At 43.5% G+C, this 26,193-nt stretch overlaps 1 protein-coding gene across 1 annotated transcript in view; it reads left to right on the top strand.

Moving 5' to 3' along the window:
- Positions 1–15,380, top strand: part of DSTYK (dual serine/threonine and tyrosine protein kinase) — a 91,034-nt gene extending 75,654 nt beyond the window's left edge. The window contains exons 10-13 of the mRNA XM_044288416.1: positions 5,458–5,571; positions 6,683–6,797; positions 11,148–11,282; positions 13,550–15,380. Of these exons, the coding sequence (XP_044144351.1) occupies positions 5,458–5,571; positions 6,683–6,797; positions 11,148–11,282; positions 13,550–13,731 (546 nt within the window). The 3' untranslated portion in view covers positions 13,732–15,380. The remainder of the gene's footprint in view (positions 1–5,457; positions 5,572–6,682; positions 6,798–11,147; positions 11,283–13,549) is intronic.
- The last annotated feature ends 10,813 nt before the right edge of the window (positions 15,381–26,193 follow it).

The following is a 26,193-nucleotide window of genomic DNA, read 5'->3' as shown; positions in this document are numbered from 1 at the left end:
GGATCCGCCCCCACAACTGGACAGGAAGCCCCAGAGCAATCAAAAAGGGGAACACCCACTTCCTCCCTCAGTGTGGTTTCCTGTCCTCCGGACACAGGAGCCTGGAGCTTGCAGCCTCCAGGGCTGTGAAACAAGGAACACCGTATTAACTTAGGTTATACAGCAAATATTTGTGTTGTGTGGTTGGTATGAATCTGTTTGGTGCCTTTAGCCCGATTGATAGGTTATTTGTTAGGAATTGATAGGAATATTTGTTTGGCTTCAGGGCCTGGTTGGCTGCCTCATGGCTTCAGAGCCTGGTTGGCTGCCTCATGGCTTCAGGGGGAGGCCTTGGATCTTATGTTGGTTTCATTGAATTGCGATGCCCTGTGCATGCTTGGCTGTATGCCTGTCTGGCTGAACATTTTTGCATCTATGCCGGGTTTGTTGAACGCCTGGTCTGCTGAGCACCTGTGCATCTATGCCTGGTTGGTTTAACACTTGTGCGTCCATGCTGGGTCAGTTGGCTGCCTTTGAGTCTGCGTCTGGTCAGCAACCATTTCTTGGTGGCGGTCTACCTTGATGGCTATGCCTGCATGATGAACTAGTTCTGTGGCTGTGCCTGATTGACAGTTTGTAGTTTAATGATCTACAATAAGCATAGTACACCAACAAAGCCCTATAATGTTCCTAGTGAAGAATGAGAAGATCGGCTGGACCAGATGGTTTAGAGCCCTATAAGTTTCCTAGTTAAGAGTGGAGATATGGGTTGGACCATGTTGTTTGGACGGCCTACAGGACATATGGCGTACCAACAAAGCCCTATATTGCTCCTGGTTGGGAGTAAGATGGGCTGGTCCATTTAGTCTGGATGGCCTACAGGAGTTATGGCTCACCAGCAAAACCCTATAAACATTTGCTGCCAATCTAAAACTTTCCAGGGAGTCCCTGGAGGGTTGGTGGTTGTCTGCTGGGGTCCTTCTTGCGATAGTTCTGGCGGTGGGGACCCTAGGAGGTCTGAAGGGTCTATGGGGCTCTTTGGAGCTCTTGCAGCAGATCCGTGAGCTCCTCCAGATAAGGGATTGATGCCACGGTAGAGTTCCATCATGAATGCCAGATTGCGATAAAATTTGGTGATTTTGGTATCTGAAGTTCTTCTGGTCCTCCAGTGGATCTTGTATCACTGGGTGGGGAGCGTGCCGGGTGAGTTCCCTGCTACACGCTCCCTGAAGATTACTCAGTGCAGGTGGCGTGACTTGGAAGGGCCTCTCCAGGGGAACTTTTGGTGAGGTAGGAAGAAACATCTGTCTCGGAATATAATCTGCACCAAAGGAATCGGTGTTTAGCAATCATCTTCAGTTTGCTTATTCTGCGTCAAGATAAGTACTTCTCTAAGATGGTTTGTTAAATCTGCTATGATTTATGTTAACACGTGTTGAGGAACCCATATAAAGTTTCTTTTATAAGATTATCCTGGGTTTAAGGTATAATGTTGAAATTCCTAGGTTAGGATGTCTATTGTTCCCACTTTTTTTAGTTTGGACCTTTTGTTTTTCAAGCATGTCCCTCCCGAGGGGTGTTTTTTTTATCTATTGTATTCGATCTCTCTATGGAGCGGTCATGGGTGAAGAAAAAAATTATTTACCAGTAATTGGATTTTCCAGAACCTATGACTGCACCCCTGTAATTCCCTCCCTGGAGCTTATGGTTGATGAGAATTGTTTGTCTTTTCAAGTAAAAAGGAGGAATGAGGTTATAGGAATTCTATTTTGTACGGCTCCTAGTGATCTACTCTGGAATCAACACTGAGGGAGGAAGTGGGTGTTCCCTTTTTGATTGCTCTGGGGCTTTCTGTCCAGTTTTAGGGGGGCGGATCCATCTCTCTTTATGGTGCTGTCATGGGTTCTGGAAAATCCAATTATCGGTAAGTATACTTATCACTTTTTTTTTTTTTTTCCTGTTTTCCCATAACAGACATGGTGAATTAAACTGTGCCCTTATAAAATGCAACTTATGCTGAAAAAAATAAGTCCTCATTTAGCTATATGAACAGAAAATTTAAAGTTATGGGTATTGGAACTTGGGGAGCAAAAAATAAAAATACAAAACAAAAAATGGGCCCAGTACTTAAAGGGAGTCTTTCACGCAGATTCACCCTATTAACCGAATAACAGTGTTATGTCCATGGCATCCCCCCTATTAAAACTGTTTACCGTTAGTTCCTTGCTGGCATCGTTGTGCAGAAAAACACTTTAAATCCGTATGCAAATGAGGCTACGAAGGTGCCCAGGGACGGCGTTACGACCGGTGCCCAGGCTCCTGTGTCATTTTCATACGAAGCCACTCCCCCTCAGCCGCGTCTGCCCGCCCACTCTTAGTCTTTGCTCTAACTTCCCTCCTCCCATCCGTAATTCCGCGCATGCACCGATGAACGCTATAATGCACCGATGAACGCTATAATGTACGGTAAACTGCGATGGCCCGGCCCGACTGTGGTTGTTCATCGGCGCATGTGCGAGATTACGGACGGGAGGAGGGAGGTTAGAGCAGAGACTAAGGGCAGGCCAACGCAGCGGAGGAGTGGCTTCTTATGAAAATGACCCAGGGGCCTGGGCATCGGCCTGAGGCACCTTTACAACCTAATTTGCATACGGATTAAAAGTGTTTTTCTGCACAACGATGCCCGCTAGGAACTAAGGCTTCGTTCACATCACCGTTCAGCCTTTCCGTTCTCCTGCTGCGTTTAGGAGCAGGAGAACGGAAAGGATGGAAAAGGCACATAACTGATTTATAAGCAGAGACAAAAGTCCTGCATGCACAACTTTTCTCCGCTTAAAAATCCTCTTCTGAGCGGAAACATGACTGAACCTATTATAGTCTATGGGGTCCTAAGGACTCAGTTTAGCGTCAGTTATGTGCCTTTTCCGTCCTTTCCGTTCTCCTGCTCCTAAACGGAGCAGGAGAACGGAGAGGCTGAACGGTGATGTGAAAGAAGCCCAACGGTAAGCACAGTTTTAATAGGGGGGATGCCGTGGACATAACACTGTTATTAGGTTAATAGGGCGAATCTGCGTGAAAGACTCCCTTTTAAAGGGGTTGTGTCATTTCAGCAAATGGCATTTATCATGTAGAGAAAGTTAATTTAAAGCAGTTACTGATGCATTGTTATTGTCCATATTGCTTCCTTTGCTGGTTGGATTCATTTTTCCATCACATTATACACTGCTCATATTCACAGTTTACGACCACCCTGCAATCTGGAAGCGGTGGACGTGCTTCCACACAATTTAAAAAAAAAAGTGCTGGCCTTTGCGCTCTTCCACAGTCCCAGCCACCAGAGAGGCCGGTGTTTTTTCCGATAGTGTGCAAGTAGGCCACCGCTGCTGGATTGCAGGGTGGCCGTAACCATGGAAACTGGCAGTGTATAATGTGATGGAAAAGTGAATGAAGCCAGCAAAGGAGGCAATATAAACAGTCACAATGCATTAGTAAGTGCCTTATATTAACTTGATCAATGCCATTTGCTGAAGAGAGACAACTTTCTTTTAAGGGGTTAAATATTATTAATTATAATATTTTTTTAGTTTTTTTTTCTTCCTATTTTTGGGGAACTTTTCCTAGCGAAATAGGCACCTAAGGTTCACGTGCCTATCGCACTCGCTCAGCTCTTCTAATAGTCTGCATACCACATTAGTACAGAGTAGTGGCAGAGCAAGTACATTACAAAATAATTTCTATCCCATTTAGAATAGGTTTTTAATAAGATGTGTGAAGACTTGGGGCACACTTTAGCGTTGTGTCCTGGATTAGAATAGTAGCGGTCACACCATTATTGTATAAATTAAAGCCTTTTTCAGTGCAAAAAGGTAAACTGAGAAATCTCTCAAATTTCCTAAAGCTTGTCAGACAATGAGCAAAATCTCATACCCGAAACAGTAGGTATAGGCAATATCCGCTTTTACGTAAGCTCACATTATATGGTTCCGAATTAAATGGGTTGTCCGGTTTAGGGAAAAAATTGCCCTGGGGAAGAGGGTGAACATGATGAAATAAAACTATGCATTACTTACCTATTTATGCCCTCAGTTTCAGCACTGCTACTCTGGTCTCTGTTTACTTGGCTGCAGCGGTGACATGCCCTTATAACCCATGAGGTCAGTGATGGACTGCACAGTAGTCATGTCTCCACTGCAGCCAAGAAAGCGGGAACAGACATTGAAGACCAGAGTAATGGTACTGGGACAGTAAGGGAAAAACTGATGTGTGCATGCAGACATGGTTAAAAGGGGATTGTATGAACTCAAAAATATTTCTTCATCTTTTACTAAACTTTACAGTTTGATACAAAATTACTTGGAATGTTAATATACACTTGGGCTGATTTTCATGTGGCCGTGTGTGGTCCACTGCGATTTGATCCGCGTCCCGGCCACATTTTCTGTACCGACCGCAGCCTATGTGGGCTGAACTCACGGCATCATATTGACCTATAATGCTGTGAGTTCCAGCCCGGCCATGGGTCTACTGTCCTGTACACACAACATGATTTGAGTACCGGACATTAGACCCATAGGCAGGCTGGAACTCAATGCATCATTGATTACCGGGTTCATGTAAACCGCGGTGGGTCAGGCAAATGAGGCAATCACGCGGACTGCATTTTACACATGGCCATTTAAAAGTAGCCTTATACAGTAGTACAAAAGCAGACTTTCTAGTACCACCTATTGGATGGCTACCGTATAAGTCAGTTTCTGTCCTTTTCCAACATGCCTTGAAACTGAAGTGACTTGAGATATAATCACGTCTTTGTTCCTTGGCCTGTTTAAAAGGTTGTGCACTACATTATAGGGTAGCCATCCAATAGGTGGCACTAGAGAGCCCCTTTTTTCCCCTCCCTGGATAAGAGGTTGTTCTTAGCATTTACTTTTTCTCCAGGAGCATTGCCTGGCCTAAATAACTGAACGGAACAGAACTGGTCATGAAGGATGAAAAAATTGCCTGATCTTGATCTAGTGACATGCTTTTTTTATTTGTATGCTAATTTTTTATGGGGAACGTATTAGATGGGGCGTTTTCATGGCATTTTCTTTTTTGATGTTAAGCTCCAAGCAACCTCCCCTCTGCAGTTCTCAAGTACAAGCAGCTACCTCCCCAAAAGAGAGCAAAATGTTCAGCACATCTTACTTGGTCCTTCCCGGTGTATATATACGGCAGAGAATACAATAATTGTATTATAAGTTTATGCTCATTCATCAAGTAATTGGATCTTTTGTGCTGCTTCGTTTCCCATTGGCTGTGTACACACGATCTGCGTTCGGGAGGAGATCTCTGCATGTAAATGCAGCGATCTCCTGTGCAGATGGTCTGAAAGGAACACTTCCTTCCCGACAATCCTGTGTAAAGGGACCATAAGGTTATTAGGAAATCCCTGATTCACACTCTATACTCTACTACAGAGCTCTGTTTTCTTCACAGTCTGGACTTTCTCTGGAGATCCGGTTGCAGATTGCCTTAGATGTGGTGGAAGGCATCCGTTTTCTACACAATCAGGGCCTGGTCCACAGAGATATTAAGCTAAAGAATGTACTGGTAAGAAGCTAGAAGTAGAAACCTGCTAACTATTAGGTATTCTAGGGTCCGTAGAGGTGTGTTTTTTTTATTTATTTTTTTTTCTCCTTTTTCCCTAATTTATTTTTGGGCGTTTTTCACCACTTTCACACTTGTTCCTGTAGCACATTCAGTGTAAGCTTCTCATTGCATTGGCAGACTGGGTTGCACTTTGCCGATGCTATCACAGGGTCTCTGTAACCTGGGTAATATAGGTATTCGTGCCATATCAAAATGTCTGATAGAGTTCCTCCTCCCGCCCCTGAGAGGAGAATGAATATTGTCTGGCTTTCTCCACTATCTAAGGGTGGGTTCACATCACGTTTTTATGTGTTTCCCATCCGTTTGACGTATATGTTGGATACTAAAATGCAGCACACCACATTTTTGTTTCTTGCAGAGTCCACGGGATGTGAACCCACCCTAAGATGTGTATACCCTTTAAGAGGATCTGTTACCAGTGACTACCCTATCCAACTGCGTAGACAGACAGACATATTTAACCTGATTAAAACACGTGTTTTTTTTTTTTTTTCTGTTGATCTGAGGCTCCTTTCCTGAGTTATACTTTTCAATATGCAAATTAGGTCTTTGATTCAATGAAGACGTCACCATTGCTCTTGTTGCACTCAAGCTTCACTCATTTCTGTGGCCAGGCGCCTCACTGGCTGCTTTGACAGGGCCAGGAAGCGGCAAAGGAGAGGTCCGCCAAAGAAATGAGTGGAGCTTGGATATTATAAGACCAATGATTTGCATATTAATATTCTGCAGTTTTCACACTGACCTCTAAGCCCAATAATAGGTGACACTTCTTGGTCTGTAGAGAATACTTTTCAGCAGTCCTCTTATTATCACAGGTAGGAATACAATGACAGATATTGGATGGGTGAAATGGATAGCTTCACAGACACCGGATCCGCCATTCACAATAGGTGATGGTCTCCTCTTACCTACTCCTTCCTTGCACAAGTCGCAAGGCATGCCTAGAAAACTCTCCCATAGCAGTCCAAACCCTGCAAAGCTCATTCTCCATGCCAAAAAGGTTGTGACGCTGGCAGACATATGCATTGTATTGTGTTTATTACTTTTACAGTTGGATAAAACGAACAGGGCAAAGATAACTGATCTGGGTTTCTGCAAGCCGGAGGCTATGATGTCTGGCAGCATTGTAGGAACTCCTATACACATGGCACCAGAGCTCTTTTCAGGTAAATCTCACATTCAAACCTATATATGGAAATCATTTTGGACATTATCTAATATACATGCTTTTAGAGAGGCTCAATTGGAAAGATAAGGCGTATAATATATTATATGATCTGGTGACAGATCTTATGGAACACCCTAAAGATGATGTTCTCTGTATATTCACAATGCTGAATTTGTCCACACGTTACTATATAACCTATAGTAATGTGGTGACAGCTCTTATGGAATACTTCTACATGTAATGTTCTCTGTATAGTAATACTACTACAGAATCTATCCACACAATAGTACATGATCAGTCCTGCTCCGTTCTATGGACCTCTGTTTAGGATTTTTAGTTTCAGTTTGGCATAGCCCAGTTAACAAACCATTTCCATGAACAGGAGTATTTTCTTCCTATTGTTACTATGGTAGAGGCTCCCTCTTGTGGTTACATGTAAATACTGTAATTTTTTTGAGCCAGAGACAGACATCAGTTATACAATATTTTTCAGACTATAAGATGCACCTACGATATTGAGGAGGAAAATAAGAAAAAAAAATGTTTCCGCACACCTCAGATCAGACCCCTATTAAGCCCACATGCTGCATCAGACCTAGGATCAGACCCCCATCAGACCTTAGATAAGATTCCCCATTCATCCTCCGACTTCATATCAGACTCCCAAGCTCCATAAAATAAAATAAGTACCTTTCCTGCTGTGTACCACTCTGACACTCACCGCTCCTTGGTCTTCTGCCAGCCTTGCACTGCACCACGACCTGAGATTGCACAGCGTCAGGTCATTGTGTGTGCCTACACGCACCAAGTCCTCATGCTGTACACAGTCAGGACACTTGCAGTCCGGCAACTGAAAGAAGATGTGGCAGCAGTGAGTACAGCCGGCGCAGTGCTACACTCCCCACTTCCCGTGCCTCCTGCATACTGATGACTGCTTCCATAATGGAATCGGTCATTAACATTCGCACTATAAGGCGCACTGCCATGGGTTGACTAGATCAACGACAAGAACTTTCAGACCAGCGAGTGTTTCGCTCCGGGAATGCAGTATGAGTATGCAACAGCTCCTGTCCTGACCTCCCAGCACTGACTGGGTCGCATAGCGTTATATGGATTTATGATGCTTTTTAACCCTTACAGTCCTGGAATGTATTGTATAACACTGACAGCATTATGTTCTGATACTGAATACAGCTGATAAGATCTCTGTTGGAATTCAGTTCATGAGCGAAAATGTGGCTAATGAGCAGCAGCACTTGTCTGCTGTCTCCGTTATCACAGTCTGTCCTGTCCTCCTCCTTTGTACTTCATGTTTCCTGATGAACTCCATTCCCACAAAGATTCAGCTAAATTTCATATTAAAATTGTGTTATTGAATACAATGTTACGATACTTCAATAATTTCAATGCTGTATTTTTCCTTTAAACATTGACTTCCCATAATTGTCTTGGGTGTCTGCGTACACCACTATCTTTTTATCTTTTTGTACTTTCCGACTGTACAAAAAACTAAACTCCTCCTTTTTGATGTTCATCTGATGTTTATTTCAATAAAAATAAACTGATTTAAAACAAAATTCATTCACTGCCTGTCCAAAAGAAAAAAGTAGCCACCTGGATTTAACTAGACAAATAGTTATGAGCCTATTATAGGATAATTACTGCATGGGCGATTATCTTTCAGCTGGTAAGAAGTTATTTAACCCCAACTGGTGCAATGAGTTGCTTCTCATTTCTTAAACAACCATGTAGAAAGACACATCTCGTGGTCGTGGAAAAGATGTTAGTCTGTTTGAGAAGGGTCAAATCATTGGCATGTATCAAGCAGAGAAAACATCTAAGGAGATTGCACAAAATACTAAAATTGGGTTAAGAATTGTGGCGGGAAAAAAATCCTGAATGATGGTGACAACAGTAGAACTCAGGGCTATGTTTAATAGTGAAAGTAAGAGCATTTCCACATGCACAATGCGAAGGGAACTCAAGGGATTGGGACTAAACAGCTGTGTAGTTGTAAGAAAACCACTAATCAGTGAGGCAAACCAGAAAAAAGGCTTCAATTTGCTAGGGAGCATAAAGATTGGACTCTGGAGCAATGGAAGAAGGTCATGTGGTCTGAGTCAAGATTGACCCTGTTCCAGAGTGATTGGTGCATCAGGGTAAGAAGAGAGGCAGATGAAGTGATGCACCCATCATGCCTAGTGCCTACTGTGCAAGCCTGTGGGGGCAGTGCTATGATCTGGGGTTGGTGCAGTTGGTCAGGTCTAGGTTCAGCAACAGTACGTGCTCCAAGAATGAGGTCAGCTGACTACCTGAACATACTGAATGACCAGGTTATTCCATCAATGGATTTTTTCTTCCCTGATGGCACGGGCATATTCCAAGATGACAATGCCAGGATTCATCGGGCTCAAATTGTGAAAGAGTGGTTCAGGGAGCAGGAGACATCATTTTCACACATGGATTGGCCACCACCAAGAGTCCAGACCTTAACCCCATTGAGACTCTTTGGGATGTGCTGGAGAAGGCTTTGCGCAGCAGTTAGACTCTACCATCATCAATGCAAGACCTTGGTGAAAAATTAATGCAACACTGGATGGAAATAAGCCTTGTGACATTGCAGAAGCTTATTTAAACAATGAGACAGTGAATGCGTGGCGTAATGAAAGCTAAAGGCGGTCCAACTAAATATTATGGTGTGTGACTTTTTTTTTTTTTTTTTGACAGGCAGTGTATTAAACTGTATTCAGGATCATAATCTCTGACAAACAGATCAGAGAGGAGGATGAGGCAGCTCTTTAGCTCAGTGTTGTGAAGTAACTTGTCCTCCTGTGTGATTAGGACAGGTTTTGTGTGCACTAATAGGACGGCGGACATTTTATTTCTCCTAATCATTGCTCCCTAGACAAAATGAGCCATCATAACTAATGAAGGGTATTTGGGAATATATTTATAATGAAGTAATATTTTGCGCATTTTCATTTTATTAATTCCTGGAGAACTTCTTTAAAGGGTTTTCTCACTTCAGCAAATAGCATTTATCATGCAGAGAAAGTAAATACAAGCCACTTAATAATGTATTGTGATTATCCATATTGCCTCCTTTGCTGGCTGGATTAGTTTTTCATCACATTATACATGCCTCGTTTCCATGGTTACGACCACCCTGCAATCCATCAGTAGTGGCCATGCTTGCACACTATAGAAAAAAGCACCAGCATATGTGAGCTCTCACGGTCCTGGCCACCAGGAGGTCCGGAACTTTTTTTCTTTAGTGTGCAAACAAGGCCACCGCTGGTGGTCATAACCCCTGGATACAAGCCGTGTATAATGTGATAAAAAAATTAATCCATCCAGCAAAGTAGGCAATATGGATAATAACAATACATTAGTAAGTGCCTTGTATTAACGTTCTCTACATGATAAATGCCACTTGCTGAAGTGACACAACCACTTTAACATACTGTGTATATAATCAATATGAATTTGACATGCTCTATTCTGCTTTCGATTTGTAAGAACCAGGCTTTCTTAAAGGAATTGACCAGGATATTTGTATTGCTAGCCTTTCCTGGAATAGGCCATCGATATCTATCTGGTTTGTGGGGTCTGACACCCCTCACCCCCTCTAATCAGCTGTTCCAAAGTGGCCCCGGAAGTAGGTGCAGGGACTACACAGCTCTGTCCCTTGTGCAGGGAGCAGCACTGCAGTAACCTGCTCCCTGTTCTGCATGGTTTATTCTAACGATAGAAAATCCTGGGCAGTACCTTTTTTAAAGGGGTTGACTGGCCTTGGAACCAACCCCTGGGGTTTTCAACTCTCCCATTCAACATAAAAATAAAATAAAAAAACGCACATACCTGTCCATGTTTCCATCCTCTGCTCTGTATCCAGCCATTTCCGATCCCTGCATGACCAGGTAGCAGCTAGTCCCATGACTACTGCGGCTAGTCATAGGTCTCAGCGGTGCTTTGAATGCTATATCATTGCCTGTGATTGGCGTCAACACTAATGGGACCAAGCCACTTCTTAGTTCTGCAGAGACCGTAAGTGGCCAGGAACAGAGCAGTGGTGGGACTGTGGACAGGTGAATGGGTTTTTTATGTTCAGGAGAACCTCAGGGGTTGGCTGAAAAACCCACTTAACTCCAGTCCTCAAGTACAATGCCCACAACAAGTTTCTATTTGAGAATCTCCCATCGGGAGAAAACATGTAGCCTTTCTGAAACGCTGAACATATCACCTGTGAAATCCTGAAACTTCACCTGTTTGCCGTACATGCTGACTAGAGATTCACTTACATCCAAAAAACAGCCTGACTTGTAGCCTTGTTCTATTTCTCCTATAGGAAAATACGACAATTCTGTGGATGTTTATGCATTCGGGATCCTGTTTTGGTATATTTGCTCAGGATCAGTGAAACTTCCAGAGGCCTTTGAGAAATGCTCAAGTAAAGACCATCTGTGGAATAATGTCAGAAAAGGTAAACTGTTGCTTGGCAAAATGTCATCAGTGTAGTCTATAGTATGGTGCCCTATTTAAGAGCAGCACAGTATGAGGGTCAGTAGCCAAAATGGCACAAATAAAATATTGTGCTGTTTGACTAATAGGTGCTAAAAATACATGTCTAGGCACATAGCGGGGAATATATCAAGCTCTGCATGCTAGTTTTCTGGCATCGAAAAGCCCCAAAAAAAATTGGGTAAGCCCTTTCAGCTTTTTGCTTTTTTCAACCAATCATCGCTTTTTAGAAAGTCTCTTGCATGTACTGAAAAGGACTGGGCCTGCCGCGGCGTGTAGTAGAAAAGGACTGGGCCTGCCGCGGCGTGTAGTAGAAAAGGACTGGGCCTGCCGCGGCGTGTAGTAGAAAAGGACTGGGCCTGCCGCGGCGTGTAGTAGAAAAGGACTGGGCCTGCCGCGGCGTGTAGTAGAAAAGGACTGGGCCTGCCGCGGCGTGTAGTAGAAAAGGACTGGGCCTGCCGCGGCGTGTAGTAGAAAAGGACTGGGCCCGCCGCGGCGTGTAGTAGAAAAGGACTGGGTCCGCCGCAGCCAACAGGTTTATCAGGACCTATACCAGACAGCCGTATGTTAATCCACTGGACTTTTTAATAAAGTAAATCTGCCCCATAGTTTGAGGGGAGCATTGGAAGACTCCCTTTAAGTGTCCTTTTGTTGTGTGTGCATAGAAAGATAATCTGCTTTAGCACAAGTACATTGCACTATGGAAACCTTTTTGGGTTCATACCCCCCCCCCCCCCTCCAATTGGTCTTAATTCAAAATTTCCAACAGTTTTTGTTCTACAGCCTTCACTTTCAGTGCTTCTGCAGACCATTTCTTTCTGCCTTACAGTGAAGCTGTAGAGGAAAAATTATTGAAATGTGTTAATAAAGACCAAATGAAAAAAAATATATATTTTTAGCCCAAAATCTGTTAAATGCCATGATACAAAAAATTGTTCCCCGAAGGTGTCTGAAGCTTTAAAAGAGGACCTGTAACCACAAAATGCAATACAATCTACTACCAGCATATTATAGAGCGGGAGGAGCCGAATAGATTGATTATATAGGTTCTGTAACACCTGTAGTTGATAAATTTATATCTCAGCTTTTTTTTTTTTTTTTTTTATATACTTAAAGGGAGTCTGTCACCTCCATATGGCCATATACAGTGCTTACATGGCTCTGTAGCACACCTATACAGGATTGTAATGGTACCTTTTGTCTTTGTCTTTAGACTTGCACAAGCAGGAAAACCGGAGTTTAATTTATATGCAAATGAGCACTCGCAAGTGCCCAGGGGCGGAGTTCAGTGTGTAGGTGCCCAGGGGCGGAGTTCAGTGTGTAGGTGCCCAGGCTGCCCTGCCTTTTCACTTTACTCCTCCCCAACCTCTTCCTTTACCCGCCCTCCAAGTCTCTTGCCTCATCGATGGGGCAAAGGCAGAGGCTGGGGAGGAGTAAAGTGAAAGGAAGGCAGAGCAGCCTGGGCACTTACACACTGAACGCCGCCCCTGGGCACTTGCGAGTTCTCATTTGCATATGAATTAAACTCCGTTTTTCCTGCTGGTGCAAGTCTAAAGACAAAGGTACTGTTACAATCCTGTATAGGTGTGCTACAGATCCACGTAAGCACTGTATATAGGCCATATGGAGGTGACAGACTCCCTTTTAAAGGGGATGTCTCACTTCGGCAAATGTAATTTGTCATGCAGAGAAAGTTAATACAAGGCCATATTGCCACTTCTCGTTTCCATAGTTGTGACGACCCTGCAATCCAGAGGCGGCCGTGCCCTCACCCTATAGTAAAAATTTCTGGCCTATACACACTGCCGCAGTCCCAGCCGCAAGAGTGGCTAGAGCTTTTCCCATTTGCAAGCATGGCCACCGCTGATGGATTGCAAGGTGGTCGTAACCTTGGAAACTAGCAGTGTGTATAATGTGATTGGGGGGGGGGGGGGGGAGCCAGCAAAGGGGCAATATGCACAATCACAATACATTAGTAAGTACCTTATATTAACTTTGTCTACATGATAAATGTTATTTGCTGTCGTGAGACAACTCCTTTAAGTTCAGAAAAAGCTGACTTTTACTGAACCTTTTCCCACAAAACGAAGTACCACCCTGCAAAGCTCTTCCGGCTCTGAATTGCTGCATGGAGATTACTCTGCATTTCGTGGTGACAGATCCTCTTTAATGCATTCCCCTGTCACAACATTATGAGCTGAAGCTATCGCTGTTCTTTTTCCCTCACAGGAGCACGTCCTGAGAGGCTTCCAGTCTTTGATGAGGAGTGCTGGAAGTTAATGGAGGCATGCTGGAATGGAGACCCTTCTCAGCGACCCCTTCTGGGCATTGTGCAGCCCATGTTACAGGGTATCACGGACAGACTTTGCTGTAACCAGGAGTCTAGCAAAAACCTGGAAGATTCAACCTGAAGATAAGCACTTGTGGATGTTTAGATGCTGCCTACTGACTCCTTGTACAGAAGGAAGGTGAACGCTCCTTGTACGACCTGGCACTCCTAGCCCTGTGCATGTTGTCTTACAATACAGTGACGCTATGGAATGAGCTTTTCCATGTTCTCGCATGTAGTCGCCTTCTGACCCTATTTACTCCAAAGGACTGGTGGCTATGGGCAGACTTGAAGAAGTTCCTGTTCATAGGATTGTGGTATGTTTACAGAGCTTGCTCATGAACCATCTCTTGAGCATGGAATAGTGATGGGTTCTTGTTCCTTCCATGAAAAGTCACTGTATGTGGCTTTTTTGATTGGGAAGGAATTTTATGCTCCAAATAGAATCTATACACAACTGAACACTATTGGGTTGTACCAGAGATGTTCCCTTTTAAAGGCCTGTTACCTCCCCTCTTTTCACCTAATTTTCAGTACGCTGTCAGTGCCGTTGTTTCCTCTGGTATCGCAGTCAGTTGTCTTATACTACACACCGCATTCAACCCATGGTGTGGAAGACCTGATTGGATTTTCTAATTCTGTGTTTAAAGGTGCTGCACGTTTTAAAAGCACTATATATATATTTTTTTTTTCTTTTCTTGTTTTCTTTTTTTCTTTTTATATTTTCTATTTTCATTTTAATTCTGTTACCCTCTTAAATCTACAGGAATCATTCAGTAAGGTTCATACCATTATGCACTCTAGGTATTGGGAGAGAATTCTGGGAACAACAGCTGAACAATGTATAATAAAAAGTTTCGTGCAACTTTCTGTTATAATTCCACCAAGTTTTAAAGATGCGCTGGCTGTCAGTGAATGGACCACTCCTGCTCACCAAGGAGCATGGCTTATGGCTGTGTACCTATGTCAGCAGGACACAACCAGAGCAAGGTTTCGGCCTCTACGTGTAAACAATGCATGTTTCCATTAGCTGACAGCAAGCAGGGATTTTGCGAAGTGAGGAATCGATTACATCAAGTTTATTAGAAAGCTTTAAAACTTTTTAAGACAAGAATAAACCTAATTTGGGGTACGGCCAAACGTAGCTGGTCCGCAGCGGAAAATCCACAGCATATCTACATCGCAAAGCGTTGGAGCCACATCCACAATTGACATGCTGCAGATTTAATATCTGCGCTGCCTGTCAAGATATGTGCAGATTTCAGTGCAGAAAGTCAGCAGTGTTTTGGATGAGATTTGTGAATGTGACAGATTTTCTGCATGCAGTTCTGCTGTGGAAAATCTGCAGCGTTTCCACTACATGTGGCCATTTCCTAAACCTAAAATCTGTCACTGGTACCTATAGTATATAAGTACTCTTTCCGCTAAGGTTTTAAGCATTTCACTGTGTTCCAGGGACCAGTAGAATTGACAGTGCTGATGGTTTTTGATGTGTCGTGCATTGGTTTACTTAGTAATGAAACACTATCAGCCATGAGCAGTGACTAGCTTTCTGTCCTGTGATGTACTGTACTTGTAGTGCTCCTTTGTACTGTTATATGACTGTGCTCCTGTTAAACCTCACAAAGGACGTGACGTGTAAACTATGGCAACATGGGCTCCAAGTTTTAGAAGTTTGATGGTCTACAGACTCAGTTTATTAATAATTTTATTAAAAGCTATAATAATAAACCGTGCCTTGCTAATGCATTGTGTCCACCTTCTACCACCTTTCAGTATTAGACGTACAGATGTATTCACATGCACCATAATTTTACACCGCAGGCAAATGCACTGCATAATCCCTATGGCTTTGATGCGGATTTCATCTTTTGTAATGCAGTGCATAAGACTCCTATGTAATGCGTGCAGGGAAATTTTCAATGGTGTATGTGTGAAGCCAGCATAGACTGGAGGATGTCCACTGCATGCACAAGCAGCCATCATTCTCAGTAAGGCCTCATGCACACGACCGTTACATATTTTTTTTATTTATTTTTTTTGTATTTTTTTGCTGTCCGCAAAACACTGAAGCCGCCCGTGTGCCTTCTGCAATTTATTGAAGGCGCGGCCCATTGTAGATATGCCTATTCTTATCCGCAAAACTGACAAGCATAGGACGTTTTTTTTTTAGTTTTTTTGTGGGGCCACAGACGGGAGCAACTGATGTGGACAGCACACTGAGTGCTGTTCGCATCTTTTGCGACCCCATTGAAGTGAATGGGTCCGCACCCGAGCCACAAAAACTGCAGCTCGGATGCGGACCAGAACAACGGTCGTGTGCAGGAGGCCTATAACTAAGAATTGCCTGTTTTTATCTTCTTTAAAATCCTGGTAAATGAAACTTGAAGACATGGATGTAGAGATCTGACTTTGAAAAGATTTCCCTTTTCTTGACAGGTTAGAGACTCTTTGCCAGAGCAAGCAGTGTTATATTTTTTTAAATATTAGATGCATGTCTGTTTTTCATTGGCGACTCTTTCCATGTTCACTGGCCATCCACAATAGTTAGTTGTTAACTGGCCAATGGCTCTACCCCATTTCCCCACACACATGCATGCTCAGCCAAACATTTCTGAGTCCTGAATGGGTGGAGGGGAGAAAACCCTTTGCCAGGTGTCTGGCATTGGCCATCACCCCTAGAAAAAAATAACCAGGTAGTTTAAACTGAGAGTCAGGAGGCCCCCTACACATTATATGGTTGGCCATTTTTGGCTGACCTTTTATGTAATGCATAGCAGAATTTTTGCATCGGACTCCCACCGATCAGATATTGATGACCTAAGATCACGGATGTTGTACTTCAGGAAAACCCTTTAAGGGGTTTGTACTAAGATTTACTTTCCTGTGGATGGGGGATACATGTCTGATAGGTGAGTGTCTGACCGCTTGGACAACTAATGATCATGAGAAGGGGCGGGGGGTCCTGTGCCCCCCATATAAATGGTGTAGCTGGCGAGCATGAGTTACAAAATTACCAAAGAACTCAAACTTTCCGTTAATATAGTTGGTCTTCTGTATAAAGGCAGTGTCTCTTCAAACAAAGGCATCCATAAGATTCTCATAGGGGTATTAGGTGTTTGAAGGAACTCTGCTGGCTTACTGAGCTCTTCTATACGTTGACAGAAATTGTGTATAAGGCCAGAGACAGATGAGCAAGTTCAATGCGAGAAACTCTCTGCGTGTGGCAGTGTGAGTTCCCTTTCTGAACTCTGCTCTTGTGACAGGACTGCATGGTATGATGATGATTTATAATGCTGTGTATCTCCTGGATCTACCGAATTACACTGACAGCATTATGTCAGTGTAATCCAGGTCTCGCAGGGACACACAGCATTCTAAAACATTATAATGCTGTGCAATCCCGTCACAGGAGCAGAGTTCAGAACGGTGTCTTGCACTGCCACACGCAGTGAGTTTCTTGAATTGAACTTGCTCCTCTGTCTCTGTTTTAACCCCACTAGACTAGGGGCTGAATAATTGGACACTGCCGAAACCTTTATGTGCATCATGACAGTGGAGTATTTTTTTTTATAATTATTTTTTGTTGTTGTTGAATGTTATCCTAACTATTTAGACAAATGTCAAAATTGCAGATAGAGGGTACATGCTTTAGTATATTGTAGTCACTTGTTACACACGTTATCATATTTGTTCTTTCATGATTAGTGCCGCTAATGAAATAATCCTGGTTTACAGTCGGAAAGCTCTTAGATGGACACTTCCGTCAGCATTTTTTAATCGCCCATTGACAACCTACACGTAACTATTGTCATTTTATTTTTTATGTAAAGAACAAGTGGATGACTTTCTATAATCTAAGTCGCTCCACTCTTACTAGTACCGCGTCTGATGGAAATGTCCCTTTAATAGACCATTACATTACCAAATACAGTACCCTATGTCCCAAACACTTTATGTAAATGACATGATGGTGTGTATATATTCAGTCACTGAGGATGACTAGCAATAGGAAAAGCACTGAGTAGATTTGCAGCTTTTCTATGGCATATGAAAACAGAATGGGTGAGATTTATCAAAAGTAGTGCAAAGAATCACTGGAAAATGAAAAGGCCAATCTAGTTGCTAAGGGCAACTCTTTTTTTCCTTTTGCAGTTTTAATAAATCTCCCCCAATGAGTTATACTGGAGTTAACGCTTTGTATATTGCGTTGTCTCGGCTGATATTATAACCAGTCTACATTCCTCCTTGTCTTGCTTCTCTTACTTTTGAGGTTGACCATATTTTGTTCCCTCTATTAACCATTTTGACGTTAACTCTAAAGTATCAATGCGAAACAGGTTTATTGATGCAATTTCCTTCAGTGAAGTACCGCATGTGAACAAATCCACCTACATTGCGGTCCTCCCAGACCTTGTGATTTGATCCTGAGAAGCACAGATGGCTATAATCTCTGGTCTTGCAGGACCAAAACTTTGGCAGATATGTTCATACGTGCTACTTCTCCACAAGCAATTCATCGACTTAAAGGGCATCCGTCAGCAGATTTGTACCTATGACACTGGCTGACCTGTTACATGTGCACTTGGCAGCTGAAGGCATCTGTGTTGGTCCCATGTTCATATGTGCCCGCAGTGCTGAGAAAAATGATTTAATATATACAAATGAGCCTCTAGGAGCAACGGGGGCGTTGCTGTTACACCTAGAGGCTCAGCGCTCTCTGCAGCTCCGGCGCCCTCTCCACTTTGATGGACAGGGCCAGGCATTGTGATATTTACACTGCCTGGCCCTGTCAAAGGGCAGAGGGCGTAACAGTTGCAAATATCACACTGCCTGGCCCTGTCCATCAAAGTGGAGAGGGTGCAGCAGCTGCATTTTTCACAGCACTGCGGGCACATATGAACATGGGACCAACACAGATGCCGTCAGCTGCCAAGTGCACATGTAACAGGTCAAGCAGTTTCATTGTTACAAAGCTGCTGACAGATGCCTTTTAATAAAAGTTATTTGCATCAAAGAAGTGCTCGAGTTTTCTATGGGATTCTTTGATAGACCGGGCACTACTATTCCTATACCAGGGTCCCATGTTAAAAGTAATTTGATTGTTGCATTTGCTTTACCAATATGAACACAGATCTTAAACAGAGACTTGATGTACTAGCAGATGAATGGAGAACGTGACCACCAGAGTCCAGCCTTATTATTGGCTATGTTCTCTGAGATTCTGGCTGGAGTGACAGTAAACATGAATAAAGTCTGACTTCAGCTAAATTGGGCAGCTATCCCACTGGCCGGAGCACAGCAGATGGACTGTGACATCGCACAGGAATCGGTAAAAGTACAATGGACACCAGTTATAGGAAGATATCTTATATAACTGTGATCGTTCTATGCTCCATACATGTAAATGATGTCCCACATGTAGGTGGAAAATTGTGCTGAGGTGATTGTGCTGATTTTTCTCTTCATTATGTATGTTTACGTGTTTGTATATTGCACTTTAAGAGCTAGGGGTGCAGAAGAGCTACAGTCTATTCTCTAGCACGTCTGCACTTCCAGATAGATTTACTTAAATTAGCACTTAAGAGATTTTCCTTTACTCCACTTTACCCTATGTATAAAAAAAAAAGTACATCCATATATCTTCACACAACTGTAGACCTGGCAACTGCTTAAATAGTGAATCCCTAAGTCTGTGCCCTCCAGTAGCAGATGGCCCATGCTTGCTATACACATAATACAGACTGCTGTAACTTTCCAGAGCTAAACCCCTAAAGTATTGCATTGTCTGATCTCTACTAGAACATATCAGGGAATTGCTGTTTATGCAGTTCCTTAATATGGGTTAACCTAGACTGCATGGTTAGGGGGTACATGGCAAGATTTGTTTGGTCCAGATGCACATTTGTTTTGCAGAAAATCCACCTGAAAAGGCATGAAAAATGCTATAAAAACCGCACATAAATCCCACAGTTTTTGTGCATTTTTTGGTTTTGGATTTTCTGTAGCATTTTACGACTATTGAAATTAAAGTCTATGGGGGAACCACAGTTCATCAGACACGGAGCCGCACAAACAACCATGCTGCGGATTGTAAAAGCCACACCGCAGGTCAATCTCCATGTGCACAAACTACACACGGTGTACATGAGATTTGGCAAATCTCGTTCACTTTGTTACTGTATTAGGGCTCATGCAGACGACCGTTGCCTGGTCCCTATGCCAGATGCAACTTGAATGGGTGCGTGATCCATCTGCACCTCTAAAAAAAATAAAACATCTATATTATTTTTAATTCTTTTTTTGCGGTGTGGGGCACGGAGAGAAAGCACAAGTGCAGACCGGCAACACTGGAACGACCGCCTGTATGAGCCCTTACACTGTATGTAAATCTGGGTAATATGCACTGCCTGCAGGTACCCTTAATGGAACAGTACTGTCATGCGTGAGGCACGCCAACCGTTCCAGCCCCATTTATTTCAATGGGAGATGTGGAGCAGTCATGTGACTTTTGCAGCATAGAGATTTATACATGGATTTTGGGATCAGAAAATAAAAAATTGCATGACAAAGTTGCACCCTGTTCACATGACTAAGATTAATGCACCAGTTTGACACAGCTGGGAATAACATTAAAAGTTGCCATGTAACCAAGATATATGGAGTGGTGGTTGCCAGGTTCCTGTTTTTATCATTTTAAAATAAAGTAGTTCCAGCAATAATGTATTCCCCACCCTATTTAAAATCTCTTGTATGGAAAAATAAGTAATGTTTTATAATATGCTTTTTCTTTGATTTGTCCAGAGAGCGGTGGGCCTTATTTATCAAAACTGTCTAATAGCCTAATTGTGTTGCTCATGGCAACCAATCACAGTGCAGATTTTATTTTTCCAGAGAACATAGAAATCTAAGCTGAGCCCTGATTGGTTGCTACAGCCGAGAGGGCCCAGTTGTCAGTTGAGGCCTGTAGGAGTCCTAGTTGTGCTCTGCTTTTCCCCGTTTCTCAAACTCTTCTCCAGAAAACACTAAATAAAATCGGACTATAAATGTTTATTTTATGAGAATGTCACCGTAGTTATTTTTATATATGTAAAATATTAGACTATACTGTATTGTGCAATTTCCCATTAAACTCCTTAACGAGATGAATATTTTTGTTGTCTGTATTTTTTCAGGTAGTGGGGTGCCTGTATTTTCTGGTCAGGGCTATAGATTACTGAACCCGTTTTCTAGCAGGTCTTTGGATAGCTTGCACGTCTGGTTACTGGGACAGGTCTGGCATGTACAAATGAAAGCAGAAAACCGTATTTTTCATCCACGTGGCACAGTGACCCAGTCATTTCCATGCACACATCCGTATTTCCGTCGATCAGTTTGTCCCTATTCTTGACAATACTACAGATGACAACAGCCATTTCTGTTGATGGGAATGAGGAAAAAAAAAAGCGGGATGCACATGAAAGGGGTCTGTATTTTCTGTGGTTTGAGGTCTGAAATACGGACATAGTGAATTTTTACCCTATGAATTGCAAAGGGTGAAATTTGTGTCTTTTTGGCAATGTAACGTATCCACGTGTATGGCACTGCAGAACAGCAGCAACTCTGGACCGGACCTTGTACGAGTACTATGGAACTGCAGTCTAAAGGAATACATTCAATAGTATTCAATAGGGGTCTGTTAAAATCAGCTGGTAGTACTACAAATAGTCTCATGCGCACAAGCGTATGTGATTTGTGGTCCGTAAATCGCAGATCACGGCCGTGTGCATGCTGCCGTTGTCTTTTTCACTTCAATAGAAATGTCCTGTCCTTGTCTGCAAAAATGTTTTCTTTTTTTTTTGTGGGGCTGCGGAAAGGATGTGCAGATGCGGACAGCTCACTGAGCTGTCAGCATCTTTTGCAGCCCCATTGAAATGAAAGGGTCTACATCCAATCCGCAAAATATGCAGATCGGAGGCCGAGCAAACGTAAGGTCATGTTCATGAGCCCTAACCCAGGCCTTATGGGTGACCCCCGTTCAACCTGACATGTTTTACTGGCTGACAAAACAGAGGTTGATGGACAATTCCTTTAAATTTGTTATACTTCAGTCTTCCACTACAGATTTGTACCAGTTACTCTTCTATACTAGCAAACATTTATATCCTCTATCTCCACATTGGGCTTTTTTACACTATTTGTGTGTTTTGTTGGCTCTTACTTTTTTTTTTTTTTTTGGGAAAAAAAAACTGTGGAAAAAAACACACGCCAGTCACCGATAACCCCTACACTGCTGGAGAATGCACGGAATGTATGACTAGGCACAGGCCTCCAGCAGCCCTTGCACCAAGACTGAAATCTCCAGTTTCTAGCTGGAATAGATTTCAGTTGTCATTTACGTTGGCAAAAGTGGCAAGGTCTGCAGACAAATGCCGCATGCGCAGAAATTTAGACCTTCAATAAGAGGCTTGCAAATTTTCTACACCAGTTTGTGGCCTAGGAGGCATAATAAATGACCCCCAGTATGTTAGGTTCTCATCTGAGGTGGTGGTGGGTGGGGTTCTGTTATGGACCCCTCACAAATTCAGGCTAAAGTACAGGATAAAATACCACTGCATGCAGAGAGATATTGTCTGGGAGAAACCATACTGTAAATTCAATGGACCCCATTATACTCAATGGGTCCCCTGGGCGCTGTTGGTTTTTGGTATAGTCCTGGATCCAGCGCTTCATGTGTGTTCATTGGAACATAAAAATGGAAAATGTGCTGCAGATGTGGCTCTAGTCTAAGGCTGTGGCTACACTGCAACATGCGTCGCGCGACACATAGGGCACAACTACACTGCAACATGCGTCGCGCGACACATAGGGCACAACTACACTGCAACATGCGTCGCGCGACACATAGGGCACAACTACACTGCAACATGCGTCGCGCGACACATAGGGCACAACTACACTGCAACATGCGTCGCGCGACACATAGGGCACAACTACACTGCAACATGCGTCGCGCGACACATAGGGCACAACTACACTGCAACATGCGTCGCGCGACACATAGGGCACAACTACACTGCAACATGCGTCGCGCGACACATAGGGCACAACTACACTGCAACATGCGTCGCGCGACACATAGGGCACAACTACACTGCAACATGCGTCGCGCGACACATAGGGCACAACTACACTGCAACATGCGTCGCGCGACACATAGGGCACAACTACACTGCAACATGCGTCGCGCGACACATAGGGCACAACTACACTGCAACATGCGTCGCGCGACACATAGGGCACAACTACACTGCAACATGCGTCGCGCGACACATAGGGCACAACTACACTGCAACATGCGTCGCGCGACACATAGGGCACAACTACACTGCAACATGCGTCGCGCGACACATAGGGCACAACTACACTGCAACATGCGTCGCGCGACACATAGGGCACAACTACACTGCAACATGCGTCGCGCGACACATAGGGCACAACTACACTGCAACATGCGTCGCGCGACACATAGGGCACAACTACACTGCAACATGCGTCGCGCGACACATAGGGCACAACTACACTGCAACATGCGTCGCGCGACACATAGGGCACAACTACACTGCAACATGCGTCGCGCGACACATAGGGCACAACTACACTGCAACATGCGTCGCGCGACACTTTTTATAATAGTCTATTGTGTCGCACTGTGACATGACAGTCGCAGAAAAATGGATGGATTTTTTTGCTATGGTTGTGTCGCAGCATGTTGGAGTGCAACACCATAGACCAGGGATGGCCAACCTGTGGCTTTCCAGCTGTCGTAAAACTTCAACTCCCAACATGCCCTGCTGTAGGCTCATAGCTGTAGGCAGTCTGAGCATGCTGGGTGTTGTAGTTTTGCAACTGCTGGAGAGCCTCAGGTTGGCCATCCCTGCCATAGACTATCGTTAAAATTGTCGCACGACACATGTCTTCGTGTAGCCCTAGCCTAATGGAGAGATATAGATAACGCTACAAACGGAAACCATGACACTATGCCAGACCCGTTGTCCAGCCACCTCACACGTTGGCCGGTGGACCCCATTATATGTGACTGCGTTCTGTGCTATCAGAAGTAATGGAAACCCCAACAGAGAGGTGACCCTAGTTACACGTTGGTGAAAACGGCTCCAAATGTATTAAAATATTGCATGCAGAATTATCCTTTCTATACAATGGGGCTAAGACCAAGTCCACAAATGTATTCTTACAATTTGCAGAAACCCCAGCGGTCAATGTGCATTGCTTTTACATTGAGTGAATCCATGTGACAGACACCTGCAATGCACTGCAACTCCATATAATCTCATATCTGGTTTCCACTTTAGAAGAAAATTCCACCAGCAAGAACTGAGGAAGCGACAATGATGCGGTAACGCCAGACCAGTCCCCTCACTATATAATGTAGACTACATTAGGTTCCCCGCAGGGAGGACCTGACGAAATCATTGGCCGAATGTTCTGCAATGACTTGGTTCCTCTCAGGGTATGTAGTTTATTACCGCGCCATCTCCCCCTTTGACGCGTGCAACGTGGTTCAGTCCATGTGGTCTCCAGTATATAAGCGAGGAGCTGCGGCAACAGCGCGCCGCGCGGTTCTGAAGAGAGAGCTTGGACAGTGCTGTAGCGACGTCTGACCTGTGCGGAAGGATGTGGGGTGAGGTGTTTACTAGACAGTATGTCCTTGCTGTTTGGAGCACAACCCATTGACGGGCTGTAGCTGTAAAGTTCGGCTCCTGTTTATTCGTCACGCGAAAATACAAGTGGACCAAGTAAAAGTAAAAATAGACCCCTCATTAGAACATGGTATGATCCGAGTCCGCAGAAAAGTCCACTTTCAGCGCATCCCTGGAGAAGTCCTCCATGTTGGTTTTGCTGCAGAAATGCCATTGGATTTAATCCCTTTTCATTGCGTGGTATAAATTTGGATGCTGCAGATTTCAAATGCACTGAAGCCACATTTACCCTGTGGATTTTTTATGCAACGTGTGGATTAGATTTTGCAAAATTTTATCCACTTTGCTGGTACCGAACAACTGTGCGGATTTGGATCACGAAAATCTGCGACTCTGTGACCCCACCCATTAGCTGTAAATTGGTTTTTCATAACTATAGGCAGCGCATGTAAAGGATTATTCCCATCTGGGACATTGGCGTCACCCTCCATTCATTTCTGTGGTAGTGCCGAAAATACCTGAGTGGCGCACTTGGCTATTTTCGGAAGTGCACTGTGAAAGCGTTGGCGACAGCTCCATGCACTCCTATGAAACTTACAAAAATAGCCAAGCCATTGGTGCACCCATAGGAATGAATGGAGGGTGGCCGCTAGGGATGAGGGAATCGGCATCGGATGAAACATAAAACTTTGTTGGAATACTGTACGGAGTGAGCGTTCTGTACAGTATTAGAATGTATTTATGACTGATATTGTATATGACAGTGGTCTACAAAAGGTCATGTGATTGTTGTAAAAAATGAATGAAAATTGATAATAAAGAAACATCTGATCTAAAAAAAAAGAATGTATTGGCTCAGATGAGCCAAAGTTATTACTTCGCAAACTCTCACGAGACCACATAATAACTTCAGAACTTAATTTCTGCTGTTGCAAACCTTTTACCGAACTCTGTATGGTTCCAAGTGGTTTTTAGATTTATTTATTTTTTTATGCATTTTTATTATTATTATTATTATTATTATTATTATTATTATTATTATTCCCTCTAGGGGACTTGAATGAGTGATTATACCATAGACCAGCGGTACTAGTTTTACAAAGTGTCCGCTTACCTGGGTCTTAAGTTAGGTGAAGGTCCGAGCTGAACGCCAATAATTAAGAAGTCGTCTTGTTAAAGGGAACCTGTCACCGGGATTTTGTGTATAGAGCTGAGGACGTGGGTTGCTAGATGGCAGCTAGCACATCCGCAATACCCAGTCCCATTAGCTCTGTGTGCTTTTATTGTGTAGAATGCAAATGAACCTGAGATGAGTCCTGTCCCTGACTCATTTCAGGGACAGGACTCATCTCAGCTTAATTTGCATATGTATCAAATAGTGTTTTTTTTTGTTTTTTTACACAATAAAAGCACACAGAGCTATGGGGACTGGGTATTGCTGATGTGCTAGTGGCCATCTAGCAACCCATGTTCTCAGCTCTATACACAAAATCCCAGTGACAGGTTCCCTTTAACAATTTGCTAACTTTGTAGAAGCATTCACATAATACATAATGTACTGTATTTTTTGCCTTATAAGATGCACTGGGGGGAAATGTCAGTGCATCTTATGGGGTGAATACTAATGAGCACCTCCATTATGGAAGCACTCATTAGTACAGTAGGACTGGAAAGAGGTGAATACAGTACTCACCTCTCCCTGGTCGTCTTCTGCCGGGACGCAGGCGCGCTCTGAGACCTCAGTGTGTGACGTCGGCTCACAGCTCAGCGCAGCAGGAAGAACACTGGATCCTGGCGGCATACTGAGCAGGAGAGGGGAGTTTATTTATTTTTGTCTAAGCTGA

This window comes from Bufo gargarizans, chromosome 3 (assembly GCF_014858855.1).
Source record: "Bufo gargarizans isolate SCDJY-AF-19 chromosome 3, ASM1485885v1, whole genome shotgun sequence".
Taxonomy (NCBI): Eukaryota; Metazoa; Chordata; class Amphibia; order Anura; family Bufonidae; genus Bufo; species Bufo gargarizans.
This window is presented reverse-complemented; position numbering and strand designations above follow the sequence as displayed.